The sequence below is a fragment of the Sebastes fasciatus genome, chromosome 15 (genome assembly GCF_043250625.1).
Source record: "Sebastes fasciatus isolate fSebFas1 chromosome 15, fSebFas1.pri, whole genome shotgun sequence".
Taxonomy (NCBI): Eukaryota; Metazoa; Chordata; class Actinopteri; order Perciformes; family Sebastidae; genus Sebastes; species Sebastes fasciatus.
In genome coordinates, this window is record NC_133809.1 from 1,733,365 (window position 1) to 1,750,988 (window position 17,624).

The 17,624-nt window shown below is 43.9% G+C and overlaps 1 protein-coding gene across 8 annotated transcripts in view; it reads right to left on the reverse strand.

Annotated features, from left to right (window-relative positions):
* Nucleotides 1–791: 791 nt before the first annotated feature.
* The window catches only part of npas3 (neuronal PAS domain protein 3), a 324,742-nt gene continuing 307,909 nt past the window's right edge, over nucleotides 792–17,624 (reverse strand). For all 8 annotated transcript variants that reach the window (XM_074661224.1, XM_074661223.1, XM_074661226.1 and 5 more), the window contains 3 exons: nucleotides 10,207–10,354; nucleotides 9,965–10,080; nucleotides 792–4,300 (listed from right to left, as the gene is read on the reverse strand). In XM_074661224.1, coding sequence (XP_074517325.1) covers nucleotides 2,667–4,300; nucleotides 9,965–10,080; nucleotides 10,207–10,354 — 1,898 coding nt within the window. In that variant the 3' untranslated portion in view covers nucleotides 792–2,666. The remainder of the gene's footprint in view (nucleotides 4,301–9,964; nucleotides 10,081–10,206; nucleotides 10,355–17,624) is intronic.

The window sequence follows — 17,624 nt, forward strand, 5'->3', positions numbered from 1 at the left end:
AGGAATGAGATCGCGGAAACAATCGGCCGAAATGAGCTTCCTCCGTAGGGCGGCTGGACTCAGCCTTAGAGATCTGGAGGAAGCTCGGAGTAGAGACGCTGCTCTTTCCCCTCTAAAGGGGCCAGCTGAGGTGGTTCGGCATGCCTCTCTTTGGAGGTTTTCTGGGTACGTCCAACTGGTAGGGGCCCCGGGCGGGATGGACCCAGAACATGCCGGAGAGCTTAAATATCTGATCTGGTCTGTGAACGCCTCGGGTTCGCCCAGGAAGAGCTGGAAAACGTTGCTGAGGAGAAGGACATCTTAAATTCCCTGCTAAGCCTGCTGCCCCCGCGACGCGGCGCCGGATAAGCGGATAAGAAAATGGATGGATGGAACATCATCTGTGTGATTCATGGCGCAATTCAAACAGGATAAAAAAAACATTCATCTCTCTCCGTTGACTACTGTTCATATTTTTTTCCGTAATAAGATCCCGTGGTGGTCCACCGGAAGAGGCGGGACTTAGCCTCTCTATAGGCTCCGCCCCTCTCCATCTAAGCCCCGCCCCTCCCCGTCCCCCCACACTAGAGATAGAGCACAGAGAAGACAAAGGACAAAAACAGCTACAGTAGCTCAGTATATACTGCATATAGTCAACACACACAGAGAGAGAAGTCGCCATGAAAGACTTTTTGACAGCCAGTGACACTAAACACATCGGTAACAACGTTTTTACGGCTTAATCACACTGGGTAATAAGGTATGACGGGATGGTAAAGACGGGGCTGTCAACTTTAAAAAGATGGATGTGGTTTTGTTTTTTTTACGTGTTCTCATCTTTTTTTTCTCTTTTTACCTAAAAAGTAGAAGAAAAAAATATAATTACAAATGAATCACAGTGCTTTTTAAAACACTAAACGTTGTGAGATTTCTTTTTTTTTTTTTTTGGCAACGGAGGGCTGGGGGAGAAGAAACACAGAACAGAAGAACAACGACAAAGACAACATTTTTGTTTAAAGGAATTTTTTTTCTCTTCCTCAAAAAGATTTTTTTTTGTAGTTATTGGATTTTGATTGTTTGATTGATTGATTGATTGAAAAATGCATGTCTTTATTACAATCTCCTTTGTTGATATGTTTTTTTTTTTCTTTTTCTTTTTTAAATCACAGGGTCCGGCGATGAGATGGAAGAGAGTGGATTGTTTTTAGGAAAAATCTTGTGGAGGTGATTCTGGTTTAGGAAGAAGAAGACGAAGAAGAAGGAGGAGGAGGAGGAGGAGGAGGAGGAGGAGGAGGAGGAGGAGGAGGAGGAGGAGGAGGAGGAAAAAGTAGTAAAACTAATCAAACAGGAGCCGGTCGAGGTTTTTCAACATTCATTTTTCAAGTTAGCAACGCTAGCGTATTAGCCTCAGTCTCACTGAGAATTAAAAGTGATTAAGTTAGAAAAAACACAAAAATAAAAAAAGCCTAAAATGCGACCTCCATGTTGCCATGGCGATCAGATTAAGTGCTTTTGTTTGAAGACAAACAAAGGAGGGACATGTAGAGATGCTGATTTAGAGGTTCTAAGGTTCTTGCTGTGTTTCTGACTTTCCTGAAGGTCAGAAAGAGAAAAAACAAAACAAAGTTCCCCCTCCAAAAACCAAAAATAAATCAGTCTGTCAACGAGCCGTGGGTTCGTTTACAGCACCCACATCAGCCAGCTGAATCGGGGTTACTGGACGGTCGGTAGCACCATGAATCTGTATATGTTTAAAAACCAGGTAGACAGAAGTGGAGAGAGGAGGATGACGGAGAGAGGATGATGTTAGAGGAGGTTATGTTTGGTGCGAGACCTGTAAGGTAAACTCCTGGGATAAAAGAGAGGAAGTAGTAACATTCGATAATTCACAGGTCATTACCCGGCTGAAATTGCTTTTTCTTGTTTTTCTTCTTGATTCGTAAGTTAAATCTGAGCTAGAATATTTTATAAAAAAAAAAAAAAGAAAGAAAATGAAAAGCATTAATTCTCTAAACTATTCCCTCAATCGAGAAAAAAACCTTTTTTCAAAAGATTATTATCTCTGAGACCTTTATGTCGGGCGCAAAGAGAGAGAGAGCTCCCTCTTCTTTTAAAATCCTTGATCACATCAAGATACATGTGGAGGAGCGCCGCCGCATAGTCTGTCAAATCCCTGTTACCGTCCTCCGTTAAATACACACAATCAGCATCTTCATAAAGACGCAACATAAAAGTCAAAATCATAAAAAAGTATCCCCCCGTCCGGCTCCAGCGGAGTCCGTAGGCAAATATGAATTCTCTGTAGGCAAAGAAAAGAAATTCTTTACAATAAAGAATGTTTTTTTTTTTGTTTGTTTGTTCAAGAGGAAAAAAACAAAACGTTGCTGATCGCAAGAAACAGGAGCAAAAAGAGAGAGAGAGGAGGAGAAGAGGATGAGGAGGAGAGAGGTAAAAGATAGAAAAAAGGGGGGGACATGTTTGAGGGTCATTCATGTCTATTACACAAGCTCAGTTGCTCAGATTCAAAGTGCTAGAGTACATCTGTCATCCTTTCTCCCCTCTCGGAAACACAGTGCCGTGTTGATAAAAGATAAAGGAAATAGTTTTTATTTTGTTTACTAGTGAGTAGTCTTTGAACACAGTTGTTGATTCCAGAAACACAGTAATGCGGTCTCGAACGTGTAGCGTTAATCCTCCTTCCTCTCCAGAGTCGTCTGCGTGGCGTGGATGCCGTTGCTGTACACCGGGAACGGTAGCGTCGAGAAAAGTCCCTCCGCTGTGGTGAAAACGTTGGCCGCCGTCGGCATCTGGCCCCCCAGGGCGCCGTTCCCGCCCGTGGCCGACGGGGATCCGACAAACGGGCCGGCCGCTGCCGCCGCCGACATGTTGAGCCTGTGGACGTGGTGGTAGAGCATCTCCATGGGCGTCTTGGGGTCCAGGCCGAACCCCGAGCCGTCGACGAAGTTCATGGCGGCGTTGGGGAGGAGGTTGCCCTGCGCCATGGCCAGGGTGACGTCCGCCGGTGCGTACCTGATGGTCCCGGTGGTGTAGACCCGCGGAGCCGTCGTGCTGGTGGACGCCAGAGTCCCCGTTACCCGGTGGACCAACGGAAGCACCACGTTGCTGGCCTGTAGGCGTTGTAGAGCCTCCAGGTCGCCGGAGTACAGCAGCGAGGATGACGGGGTCGACGAGGACGAGGAGGAAGAAGAAGATGAGGTGGTGGGAGTGCCTTGTTGCTTGTCCCGCGGGGAGGCGGAGAGAGGAGGCGACAGGGGGTCGGCGGAGGAGGCGCTGGAGGGAGGCGCTAAACTGGCGGCGCTGGAAGCGGAGGACGGCGCCGAGCTTCCGTTGTAAGGAGGCTTCCTCGCTCCTCCTGCTCCTCCCTCGGTTCCAGGAGGGGTGAGGACGGAGTCGGGGATGGCGACCTGGAGAGAGCCTCCCTGGGGGGAGGGGAAGTTCTCGTGGGAGCCCGGGGGCGCCGGCTTGGAGGTCATGCTGTACGGCGACTCGTTTCTGGAAATCTCTCTGTTGGGTGGGAAGTTCCAGATGCTGCTGTCGTTGTCGAAGTTGATCGGTTCGGCCATCTCCGTCTTGATCTTCAATACGGAGGACGTCGCACCTGCGCCGTTTGGGGAGCCGGCGGAGGTGAGGAGGTGCGAGGAGTTGGCAGGCGTGGCCTGGGAGGGGTCAACCATCGGCGTGGCGTCACCCATGGCGACGGGGCTGGGCGGGGTCGAGGAGAGACGGAGCCTCCTGCTTCGGGATCCGTCCCATTTCTGCACTTTCCTCCTCTTCCGCCTCTTCTGGAGCTTGCTCCCGGCATCGGCGCCGTCGCAATCCTGCACGCCTCCGTCTTCTTCCTCCTCCTCGTCGTCATCGTCCTCTTCCTCCTCCTCCTCCGATGAAGAAGTCTGTGAGTTGTGCATCTGTACTTCTTCGCCCTCTCCGTAGTGCTCTACTTTAATATGAAGCCCGCCCAGATTACCCAGTCCTCCGATGGCGCCCAGTCCACCTAACCCTCCCAGTCCTGCTAACCTCCCAATCCTTCCTCCACCTCCTCCACCTCCTCCACCTCCTCCTCGTCCTCCTCCTCCTCTTGCCTCCTCCTGTTCCTCCCCCTCTCCATCCGAAGGCTCCAGACTGTCATCGCTGTCCTGGCTCTCGGGGTTACTCGAGCTGTCTCCTTCCTCCTGACGCTTCATTTCCTGTTCGGAGGAGCAGTGCGGTTGGCCGGGCTGCTGCTGACGCTTGCTGTCCGTCTCCGGGTCCTCGCGCTCTGATTGGTGGCCTGGCTTCCCCTCTGACTTTGCGTTCTCAGCGTCTGTTGAGGAGAAAGAGGTAAATTGGTTCAAACTGAAATATCCCAACAAATATTTGATGGATTGACATATTCGGACATTCATGGTCCCCAGAGGATGATCTTTGCAGTTGAAATTGAATGTCTTGAAAAAAATTGGATGGTTTACCATGAAATTTGACATTCATGAACAAACACCTGCAGATGTAAAAGCCCAGACACACCAACCCGACATCAAAGAAATAGCGGCGATAAAGGCCACCAGTTGCGTTGCTTTACGCCGCCTTCGTCTCGGCCAAAAAGTTGCACTCGAACACACCGCGAAGAGTACAGCCAACGGCCAACTACCATGTATGCTCTACGCCTGCCTGAGAGGAAATAACTCTACACACCAGCAGGTGGCGGTAGTCTGTATTCGTCATTCAAAAAGAGAAACAGGAAGACTGAGGATGGTGGGTATACATCAATCTTGGTTTTTGACCATCGCCATCTGGACCTCAAGTCTTACAAGAGAGCCAGAGGGGGTTCTCAGAGAAGTCCTGGACTTATTTCGATTGTTGTCCTTGATGTTTCCACAGTCCACAAAATGTGGAATTGAAATATAGATTTTTGATTACATTTTTGTTATTGTCATCAGTGTTATGAGGAGTAAACCTGCGTTATAAGAGTTTGAAAGATACCCGGCCATAGACTGTATATAAGAAGTGGACGTAGGCACTGTGACATCAAACATTGGTTTGTGGACTGTCGTTTTGAAGCCTGGAGTTCGGCATTTTGACTGTCGCCATCTTGATTTCTGGACGTCCCCATCTTGGGTTCTGGCCGTTGCCATCTAGGTCTTTGGCTGTCTCCATCTCGGTCTTTAGCCATCGCCATCTAGATCTTTGGCCGTCGCCATCTAGGTCTTTGGTCGTCGCCATCTGGGTCTTTGGCCGTCGCCATCTAGGTCTTTGGTCGTCGCCATCTAGGTCTTTGGCTGTCTCCATCTCGGTCTTTAGCCATCGCCATCTAGGTCTTTGGCCGTCGCCATCTAGGTCTTTGGTCGTCGCCATCTGGGTCTTTGGCCGTCGCCATCTAGGTCTTTGGTCGTCGCCATCTGGGTCTTTGGTCGTCGCCATCTAGGTCTTTGGCCGTCGCCATCTAGGTCTTTGGTCGTCGCCATATGGGTCTTTGGCCGTCGCCATCTAGGTCTTTGGCCGTCGCCATCTAGGTCTTTGGCCGTCGCCATCTAGGTCTTTGGTCGTCGCCATCTGGGTCTTTGGCCGTCGCCATCTAGGTCTTTGGCCGTCGCCATCTAGGTCTTTGGCCGTCGCCATCTGGGTCTTTGGCCGTCGCCATCTGGGTCTTTGGTCGTCGCCATCTGGGTCTTTGGCCGTCGCCATCTAGGTCTTTGGTCGTCGCCATCTGGGTCTTTGGCCGTCGCCATCTAGGTCTTTGGCCGTCGCCATCTAGGTCTTTGGCCGTCGCCATCTAGGTCTTTGGCCGTCGCCATCTAGGTCTTTGGTCGTCGCCATCTGGGTCTTTGGCCGTCGCCATCTAGGTCTTTGGCCGTCGCCATCTAGGTCTTTGGCCGTCGCCATCTGGGTCTTTGGCCGTCGCCATCTAGGTCTTTGGCCGTCGCCATCTGGGTCTTTGGCCGTCGCCATCTAGGTCTTTGGCCGTCGCCATCTAGGTCTTCGGCTGTCGTCATCTTTGTTTTTTGACTGTCTCCATCTAGGTTTTTGGCCGTCTTTGGCTATACTTGTGAAGGACTTTGCTTTATGAACAAATACTTAAAAAAATATTGTAACACTAGTTAATGTTGATACTATGATTCAACTTTTTCCCCTTCATGGTCTAATGTTAAAAAAGTAAACAAAAATCTCAATAATAATAATATCGAATCGCAATACTTAAAAATCACAAAACATATCTAATCGGTACCCAAGTATCGTCCGGACGGCCCTACCAATATCATCAGGGTTTATCCTCTTGGATACGTGAAAGCTGGTACAACATTTCAAGGCAATTCATCCAGTAGTTGTGGAAATATTTCAGTATATTTAAAAGTGAAGAAATACTAATCATGGCATGAAAACAAGACTTCCTTAAAGCTTTCTTCACGTGGACTACTGAGGATCCAGTTTGTGTATTTGGATTCCCGTGTAGTTGCTCTCAGGTGTTGATCCGTTTTATTTTCCCAGACAGGGTTTCCATGTGTTGTGTTGTGTTGTGGCTGCACTGATGTGTGTTCAGTATGTGTAGCTGCTGCTGTTCAGGCATGTTGGCTCTGTCCAGCCCATTACACACAACACAACACAACACACACTCTTCAAACGCTGCCAGCACACACCGAGGCCGGCGGCCGCCCAGCTGGCATCGCTCCGACTCCCTCGTGGCACCTGAAATGTCGACTCAATTGCTTTGTCTGGGGAAAACCTTGTATCTCCATTAAGTGTGCTTTCCAAGCTAAACAGATTCATTCTCCGGCTGGAATCAGAAGTGGACCTCGAGTCTTAAAGACAGCCGGAGAGCCGGCGAGGGTTTGGGTTCGGGTGGTTTATAAAATACTAGAATTCGTCAGATTTAACACCATAAAGTCCTGGACTTGTTTCCATTGTTGTCCCTGATATTTCCCCAGTCAACAAAACAGGAACAATAACTACAAATTGAAATATAGATTTTGGATTAAGTTTCTTTATTGTCATCTGTGTTATGAAGAGTAAACCTGCGTTATAAGAGTTTGAAAGATACCCGGCCATAGACTTGTAGATGTATATAAGAAGTGGACGTAGTCACCGTGACATCAAACATTGGTTTGTGGACTGCCATTTTGAAGCCTGGAGTTTGGCATTTTGGCCGTCGCCATCTTGGTTTCTGGACGTCCCCATATTGGTGTTTAGCCTTCGCCATCTTGGTCTTCAGCTGTCGCCATCTTGGGTTCTGGCCGTCGCCATCACAAACCCAAGATGGTGAAAGTCAAAAACCAAGATGGTGACGTGATGTCTTATTCAGCATTTGGTTGTACTTAGTTCCACCCTCTCGTGTCACTTCTGGTTGCAAAAAGCCAAGATGGTGACGGCCCAAAACCAAGATGGCGACAGTCAAAAACCAAGATGGTGAAAGTCAAAAACCAAGATGGTGACGGTCAAAACCAAGATGGTGACGGTCAAAATCCAAGATGACGACGTGATGTCTTATTCAGCGTTCGGTTGTACTTAGCTCCCCCCTCTCGTGTCACTTCTGTTGGTCGTGTTTAGAAGGTAACTCACTAACCAAGTTCGGCATTGACTTCGGATGGTTGGGGTTATGGTTAGGATACGTCGTCGGGCAGCGGGTCTAACAAGAGTTTTCGCGTGTTTTCGCAACTTGGAAGTTACCATATAGACACGACCAGTTCTTGGTTTAAAAAAACACAAGATGACGTCGAATAAAATGCCGAACTCGAGGCTTCAGAACTGCAGTCCATGAACCAACGGGTGACGTCAGGGTGACCACGTCCACTTCTTATATACAGTCTGTGGTTCCTACTGAAGATGTAAATCTTAGTATAGTTTCATTGTAGTTTTTATCAAACAAACAAGAGGAAATGGGGACTTTGTTGGGGACTATTTTTCATCGGCGGATGAATCTACATGTGGTGCTCTAGTGAGTATTTGGGGCAGCAGTTATGTTGATGTTTTGTTGCATTGCACCAATAAAAAAAAAACTCTAACAAAAAAAACTCTTTGTTTTTGGCAGCGGCGCTCGTGTCCTCTCTGGCTCTGCACAGATTGCATCCTAACAGAACAAAGGTCAAAGGCCAGATATCTCATTTTAGAATATGTTGAGCCTGAGCACCTCGGGCCTGTTGGAGCCCGGCTGAATCGCTGCCTCCTGCAGCAGCTGGCGTCAGTTTACAGCCGACAGGGTGCCAGAATCACTCTCCTCCAGCTAGAATAACAGCTGGCACTGATTCTCATCATGCCAACACAGGCTGCAGGACTTGATAATATTATGCTCAAGGTGGAGGCCCTGTATTGGTTTGAATTCAAACTATACTGGCAGTGGCTGAGCTTTGTCTTTCTCCAGTGTTGGCTGCTTGAGATGGTTGGTGGCGCACGGTGTAATGAATCCCTGATTTGTGTTTCTGGATCTGAATTTTAAGATTTCATTTCTTCTTCTGTATGAATGCTCACGTTAGGGAGTGTTAGTTATGATGTTTCTGGTGAAATTATTAAGATAATTAGTGTTATTTTAAATAATTAATCCAGTAAACAGCTCAAAAGAATTTAACTTTAAACGATGATTTGGTGTCAAAGCTTGTTGTGTTGTGTGAGAATTAATGAGATCCACTTGAAACGCTGGATTTATGCCACTTTTTATAACATGTATTAACTAGGTCTGTCACATTAAACGTGATAATAACACGTTAACGGTAGCTAGAGTGAAGATACTGGTATCATATGAAACTACCTCCTTCATGACCAGCTAGTATGACATGGTTGGTACCGATGGATTCATCAGGTTTTCTAGTTTCATATGATACCAGTATCGGACTTTTCTTCTGTCATTGTTTCAGTCTTTTTTTCTGACATTTTTCGAGCTTTTTTTCGGAAATTCTTTCGAACATTGTTTTTGACAATTTTCTGACTTTTTCTGACATTTTTTTTGGACAATTTTCAAACCTTTTTCAAACTTTTTATTGGACATTTTTTCGAACAAAAACCCTCACACACTCACATAACTGGAGGTCAGAGGTCAAGGGATCCCTTTGAAAATGGACATGACAGTTTTTCCTCGCCAAAATTTTGCTAAAGTTTGGAGCGTTATTTAACCTCCTTCACTACAAGCTAGTATGTCATGGTTGGTACCGATGGATTCATCAGGTTTTCTAGTTTCATTTGATACCAGTATCGGACTTTTCTTCTGTCATTGTTTAGGTATTTTTTTGGGACATTTTTCAGGTATTTTTCGAAAAAACTTTGGGACATTGTTTTCGATTTTTTTTTCAGACTTTTTTTTGGCAATTTTCCGATATTTCATTGGACATTTTTCTGACATTTTTTTCGAATATTTTTCTGACTTTCTTTCTGTCTTTTTTTGACAACATTCAGATGGATTACCGATGGATTCATCAGGTTTTATAGTTTCATATGATACCAGTATCTTCACTCTAGCTTTAAAACTGAGTCGCTACAGTCGATTGGTTGACTGAACATGTCAAACTGCTCTAGTTAACAGTTGAGGTTTACCCAGAAAGTCTTTAAATTGGCAACACTCTTTGGCATCGCCGTCATTTAACGGCGTCACAGACGGCGTGTTTTGGTGTTACGCTGCTCAACGTGGGATTCTGTGTTTGTTTTGGTGCGTTTCTTGGAGGCTTCTCTGTGGTTCTTTTGAGGCCTCTTTGTGTGAAGTTTGGAGGTATTTTCGTGGCGTTCTACAGAGTTATGCCGTTTATTTATTTTTTTGTGACTGTGTGGCGGTTTTTGCGGCGCTGCCAGCGAGCGCTCAGTCCCTGCAGCTGTTGGCGTTCATCACCATCCAGCCGGGCACAGACGGCACACTGGCACCGACTGATAGAGCATCTCTGGCTTCTCTTATCCAGGCTGCGTTTCTTATTGCTGGTTATTATACTGGTGATACTTGAAGAGGTGCTTGGAAGGAATCTAAAAGGTTTTATTTACTCCATCTCCTCCCTTTTCTAAAACGTTTAATTCCACCTACCAGAGTTTTCTTTGGACTCGGACTCAGAGTCGGAGGTTTCGGAGGACTCGGAGGTTTTCTCGGGCAGGTTGGGCAGCTGGGCGATGTCCATCGGCACGTCTTTATACTCATGATTACTGTGAACACACAAAGTCAAGGTTTTATTAGGCGCTCGTTCTCGTATTTATGTGTCTAGTCTAGTCTTTCATTGAAACTGAGACGATTGTCGTCGCCGTGACGACCGGGCGGAGTCGACCTCTGACCTGAGGACGTAGTTGACCCAGATGACGTTCTTCTCGTTGGCGTTCTTGGCGTTGATGGCGATGGTGGCGCTGGACTGGATCCAGATGTAGCCGCTGTTCTTCAGGATCCACCGGTAGTACTTCGTCACACACTGACCCTTGTTCATCACTGAGAGCGAGAGAGAGAGAGACAGAGAGACAGAGATAGAGGAAGAGAGAGAGGAGGAGGAGGGTTGTTATGTCATGGTGGATGTTGTTTCAAACTGTTGGACATCACACTGACCGAGCAGCTTGTTCATCACACGAGAGAGAAAAGAGGAAGAGTTGGACAGAGAGAGAGGAAGAGAGGAACAGAGATAGAGAGAGAGAGAGAGAGAGAGAGAGAGAGGAAGAGAGAGAGAGAGAGAGAGAGAGGGGGAGGAAGTGAGGCAGTCATCAGATGTCATGTGACAGCTGGCTGAGAGCTGCTCTGCTGCTGCCGTCATTAATCAGACCAACACTCTCTGCCAGCCTCTCCGTGTGTTTGTAGGTGTGTGTATCTCAGATTCACGGACTAACAGTTAGCACGTTAGCACGTTAGCAGGGTAGCACGTTAGCAGGTTAGCACGTTAGCAGGTTAGCACGTTAGCAGGTTAGCACGCCTTGAACGTTTGCCTCGTGTCACATGATTCACAACCAACCAACAAACCAGCTGTAGAGTCATCAGCTGTCAGTCAGCTGGAAACTGTCTCGTCTCGTCTCTTAACTCTTTATGAAAGTAGAGTCATGACGGTGAAGACTAGAGGCGGGACCAAGTCGTTGTTGCAAGTCACAAGTAAGTCTCAAGTCTTTGCACTCAAGTCCAAAGTCAAGACTGACAACTCCCAAGACAAGTCCCAAGTCAAGAAAGGCAAGCCCAAGTCAAGTCCCAAGTCAAGACTGACAAGTCCCAATTCAAAACCCATGTTAAGATCGACAAGTCCAAAGTCAAGTCCCAAGTCAAGACTGACAAGTCCCAAGACAAGTCCCAAGTCAAGAAAGGCAAGCCCAAGTCAAGTCCCAAGTTAAGACTGACAAGTCCCAAGTCAAGACCCAAGTCAAGACCGACATGTCCCGAGTCGTCTCATATGTCTTTATCTCACTCGCTCTGCCCTGTTTGTCTGGATGTATCAAGGTAAAGAAGGTAACGACGTTTCTGAAGGAAGTTATTATGAAATAAAACCAGACTTTGAAAAAACAACCAGTGGATTATTCTGTTATTCATTATGAGCAGAAGTCGGATGAAATGACATGTTTATGATTCTGAGCTGCACTTTCAAATTTCACAATATTATTGTAGATTATATATTTGGATTTTGATATTTTTGTCTTGTTTATTTATCTAATATTGGACACTTTAGGTCTCCGTACCTTCCTTCCTTCTTTCTGCTATTTTCTATCAGAGTGTGGAGCTTTTACCTTCAGCCCGTTGTGTTTCTGATGATCTAACTTCAGTAAAGGATGATTACAACAGTACCTGACGCTCTCCACCAGATAGCGCTGTGTCACTGCGACAGCGCCCCGTGGCCTCAGGAGGCACCACCCTCCTCCACCCCCACACACACCTCTGCTCCGCCCTGCGACGGTACGCAGGCAATAAATTTGTCTAAATGAACCACTAAATGGTTATCTCAAGCAATATGTATTGGCATTAATCAGGAGCCGCTCAAACAGAAACAGTCAGAGCAGACGAGAGCGAGGGGCCGCCACTAAATTCATATCCCCTCTCCTCCGTTTAATTACGGACACAAATAGGCTTCAGTAACGACAGAGAAGAAAGAGAGAGAGAGAGAGAGAGAGAGAGAGAGAGAGAGAGAGAGAGAGAGAAAGTGGAGGGGTGATTTATACAAAAAGAAGGCCAGTAATTAAAAACTATTAGAAACTAATAGCATTGTTTAAGACGACATCCCCGGGGCTGCTGTAATTGACTTTGGTCGGGCGGCCGGCGCTCATTCCTTCTTTATTCAGAGAGAGAGAGAGAGAGAGAGAGAGAGAGAGAGAAAGAGAAAGAGAGAGAGAGACGGAGGGAAAATAACTTGTTTGCATGTTAAGGCAGAGATGGTGAGATCACGTCACCTTGAATGTGACCTTGCTTTGTTTGTACGGCAGAGTAAATAACTACACAATGAATGCACACACACACACACACACACACACACACACACACACACACACACACACACTGCTGCCTGTTCAGATGACTGCAGGTCCTCAGAGAGCAGCTCAGTGTATCAGCATGTCCAATGGAGGACACACACACACACACACACACACACACACACACACGCACACACACATACACACACACACACACACACACACACACACACACATACACACACACTTTATAACTGCAGCAGACTGTGCAGAATACACACCGTCTCTCTCACATGATGTTCACCATACAGACGATTATAATCACTATTCAGTAAATAGAAGGCTGCTACGGCTGTCACTGTCATTAGGTCATTAATCCAGTAAACAGCAAAAAAATTTAACTTTAAACTTTGATTTTGTTGTCAAAACTTGATTTATGCCACTTTTTATAAGCATAAAGTATAATGAAATGAAAATCATATAATGTATTAACTAGGGCTGTCAAAGTTAACGAAATTGAAATTAATTCACACAAAAAAACTTTAACACATTAACGCATCAAATTGATCTTTCTGAAGTTGTTGCGTGTTCATTTTTTAAGCTAGAGTGAAGATAATGTGTCCAATAATAATGTCCAATAAAAAGTCTGAAAAAAGTTAGAAAATTGTCAAAATAAAAGTCAGAAAAATATTTGAAAAAAGTGTCCAAAAAAATTTCAGAAAAATGTCCAATGAAATATCTGAAAAATGTCCGAAAATTGTAAAAAAAAAAAGAAAAAAAAAAAAAGAAAAATGTTAGAAGAAAAACAGAAAAAAAACAATGAAAAGTCTGAAAAATGTCAGTAAAAAGTAAAAAAAAAATAGTAAAAACAATTTCCAAAATAAAGTCTGAAAAATGTCCGAAAACAGTCGGAAAATTCTCAAAAAAGTACGAAAAAAAGTTGGAAAAAATGCCTTGAAAAAACTGTCAAAATCAAAATGAAATGAATAAATAAATAAATGAATAAATGACTCGACCGATAAATAAATATGCCATTAAATGTATCAAAAACAAAAATAAATGTAGCCTTTAATTTACTGATAAAATGTGACATAAATTGATATTTCTGTTTTAATTTGCTTTTTCATATTATATATATATAATATATAATATATAATATATATATTATTCTTCTGTATAATTTTCCCTTTTATTTATTTATGTATTTATTTTTATTGATGTTTGAATGTATTTATTTATTTTTGCATTTATTTTTTTATTTTTGTATATTTTTTTTGCTCCATTTAATGAAATATTTTTTTATTTATTATTTTGGCAGGCTCCATCCTCCATAGGTGATATCCAAGTCTTTCATAATGTTTAAAAGTAGTTGTGTTTGTAATGTAAACAGAGCAGGATGGGAAAGGACAAAAAAGTAACCTGCCAACTGGATTTGATGGAGACCGGCGACCAAAACAAGTCCAAGATGATAAAACCAGGAGAGCAGACTCTTTAGTCTAGTCTATCCATCCCTCCATCTTCCTCCCTCTCTCCTACAGGTGAGCTTTATATGTTTAACCCTCTCCTCTTACTCCTCCATTAAATCACCCACTCTCTGATCGCCCACTAATGAAGAAGAGGAGAGAGAGAGAGAGAGAGAGAGAGAGAGAGAGAGAGTGCTGGAGGCTCGCCCGAGGCTGCAGAGAGAGAGCGATAGATTAAAGGAGTCCTATTCCCTTTTAAAGCCTCTCTACCTCCTCTCTCTTCTCTCTTCATTTCCTCCGTCGCTCTCTTTCTCTTTCACTCAATGTCACCGTCGTCTTCCCCTCTGTGTTTACCTCTCTCCTTTTTCCTCTTTCTACACCTCTCCCCCTTCTTCACCTCATCTTCCTCTCTTTCCTTCTCTTTAATCTGCTGGATTTCCTCTTTAGTCTCGTTTTACCTTCCAGATTTACTCTGTGTGTGTATGTGTGTGTGTGTGTGTGTGTGTGTGTGTGTGTCACATTAACGTGAAGGTAATTTACTGCTGTGAAATTGCGTTATGGAAACGTCCTTCCTGTCTGCCAGGAGATGGAGGGATGAAGACCTTCTTGTTATGAGAGAAAGAGAGACAGACAGTAAGTAGATGGTCTCTCTGTCGCCCTCTGCTGGCCCACGGAAGAACAGTCTGAAAGGCCGCCCACGGACTACTAGGTATTACGTCGCATTCACACTGAGAGCGAAGCGAATTGTCACCTCTCTTTACTCGCACGAGTTGGACCGCAGTTAATCATGATTAATCAGCCCAACAGGCAACAACAGCTGTCAGTGTGTCAGTGTGCTGACTTGACTATGACTTGCCCCAAACTGCATGTGATTATCATAAAGTGGGCATGTCTGTAAAGGGGAGACTCGTGGGTACCCATAGAACCCATTTACATTCACATATCTGGAGGTCAGAGGTCAAGGGACCCCTTTGAAAATGGACATGCCAGTTGACAGTTTGGAGCGTTTTTTAACCTCCTTCATGACCAGCTAGTATGACATGGTCGGTACCGATGGATTCATCAAGTTTTATAGTTTCATAAAAAGTTTTCACTTTTCTTCTGTCTTTGTTTTGGTCTTTTTTTCAGACAATTTTTCGAGGCATTTTTCAGATTTTTTTTCGAAAAAGAATTGTCAGACTTTTTTCCGGACATTTTCTTTTTTTTTTTTTTCAAATTTCTGACTTTTTTAAAAAAAATTTCAGAATATTTTGGGGACATTTTTTTTGACAATTTTCAGACTTTTTTTGGACAATTTTCAGACTTTTTATTGTTTTTTTTCGGACAACCCAATTTTCAGACTTTTTATTGTTTTTTTTCGGACAACCCAATTTTCAGACTTTTTTTTCAAATATTTTTGTAACTTTTTTTTGACAATTTTCAGACTTTTTTCTGACTTTTTTTTGACCATTTTTAAAAAACTTTTTTTTGACAATTTTCGGACATTTCTCAGACTTTTTATTGGACATTTTTTCGGAAAAAAACCCTCACGCGTTCACATATCTGGAGGTTAGAGGTCAAGGGACCCCTTTGAAAATGGACATGATAGTTTTACCTCTCCAACATTTAGCGTAAGTTTGGATCGTATTTAACCTCCTTCATAACAAGCTAGTATGACATGGTCGGTACCGATGGATTCATCAAGTTTTATAGTTTCATAAAAAGTTTTCACTTTTCTTCTGTCTTTGTTTTGGTCTTTTTTTCAGACAATTTTTCGAGGCATTTTTCAGATTTTTTTTCGAAAAAGAATTGTCAGACTTTTTTCCGGACATTTATTTATTTTTTTTTCAGAATATTTTGGGGAATTACTTTTTGACAATTTTCAGACTTTTTTTCAAATATTTTCAGACTTTTTTTTGACAAATTTCTGACTTTTTATTGTTTTTTTTCGGACAAATGTAAATTAAATCCAGATGAACTCACAGAGCTGTTTCTGATCGTCTCTAAAGGTTTATAACGGCGTGCACCTCAAATATGAACAAGAAAGAAAGTTGTTTTTTTCTGCCGATTAGGAGAAAGAGTAGAAATATTACTCGTCTTTTCACAATAAGAGCAAGAAAATGAGAAAACATGACAGAAGGGGATACACTCTTCGTCTTCATACAACAGGAAGAGGAGATTTTCTTCTCTGGTTCTCAGAGAGATGAAGGAGGAAGACGAAGGAGGACGCGAGGGAAACCGTCTTAATAACAAAAAAAAGGAGATATTTAAGTTTTTTAGAGAAACGAGGAGAGAAATAAATCAGATACAAAATAAATAATAATATTAAGGTTGTTTTTTAGAGGAAAAGAGGAGAAAGGAGAGAGACAATTGGACGTACGGAGAGAGGAAAAAGGACAGAAAAGAGGAAGAGGCAGACGGGATGTTTTGGAGAGAGAGAGAGAGAGAGAGAGAGAGTTGATCGAGGGGCGTTCAAATACAATAGGAAATAAAAGAGAGAGAGAGACGAGCACAGAAGTGAAAGCTCGGTGGATTTAAGCCTGCAGGCGTTTTAGCAGAGCTCGTCTCTCCGGACTAACGCCGCCTTTAATGAATCCACACACTGAAAGACTGTTTTTATCTGTCTGCAGACACAAAACACACACCTGTGAAACTCTACACACGGGTACGTCAGTGAAACACACACACACACACACACACACACACACACACACACACACACACACACACACACACACACACAGGTACGTTAGTAAAACACACACACACACACACACACACACACACACACACACACACACACACACACGCACACACCTGTGAAACTCTACACACAGGTACGTTAGTAAAACACACACACACACACACACACACACACACACACACAGCTGTGAAACTCTACACACAGGTATGTTAGTAAAACACACACAAAGCGGGAAACATGGACAACCTCAATGACATGAGACACAAACTTTAGGAAACAGTGGACGAAGTGACCAAAACGTCACCTGCTGACTTTTCTCTGACTTCTCTACAATTTGCAAAGAAAAGTGTCAATGAATGAGTTATTGAAGAAGTAAATACAGAATAATTCAGCCTGTTCTCATACCCAGGGAGTCAAATACCAACGCTGGATACCTCTGCACAAGGCGCCCTTTTTATGCGACGCACCGACCGCTCCATTAACTCCAATGTAAACCCAGACAGTAACCGCTCAGAGAAAGTACTGCGGTGATGTAATTAAAAAGCAAAAGAAAGACACACAGAGGTGGATGGGTCCAACAAACACGAGGCTTCCATCCAGGAGAACGTTGTTCACAACTTTATGTTTCATTTTCACTTTACAAACGTTGTAATCTCAAACCCAAACATTGTTGTTTTTACTAAACTTAACTAAGTGATTTTATAGTCTGAACCTAAGCAGGTGTTTTTGTTTAATTCACTACATAAAGCACGTGTGTACTGCGACCAATAAGTGATGCCGAGGGGTCTGACAAAGCATCAGTATGTGACGAGTTGGGATGAGAACGTGTTGAATAATCCGAACTATAGGGCTGTCAAAGTTTACGCCATAAAAACGAGTTAACGCAAATTTGTTTTAACGCCACTAATTTCTTTAACGCGTTAAGATAACCTGTGATTTTTAGGTTGTAGGAGCTCAGTTTTAAAGCTAGAGTGAAGATATTGGTATCATCTGAAACTATAAAACCTGATGAATCCATCGGTACCAACCATGTCAGACTAGCTGGTCATGAAGGAGGTTAAATAACGCTCCAAACTTACGCTAAATGTTGGTGAGGAAAAACTGTCATGTCCATTCTCAAAGGGGTCCCTTGATCTCTGACCTCCAGATATGTGAATGTAAATGGGTTCTCTGGGTAC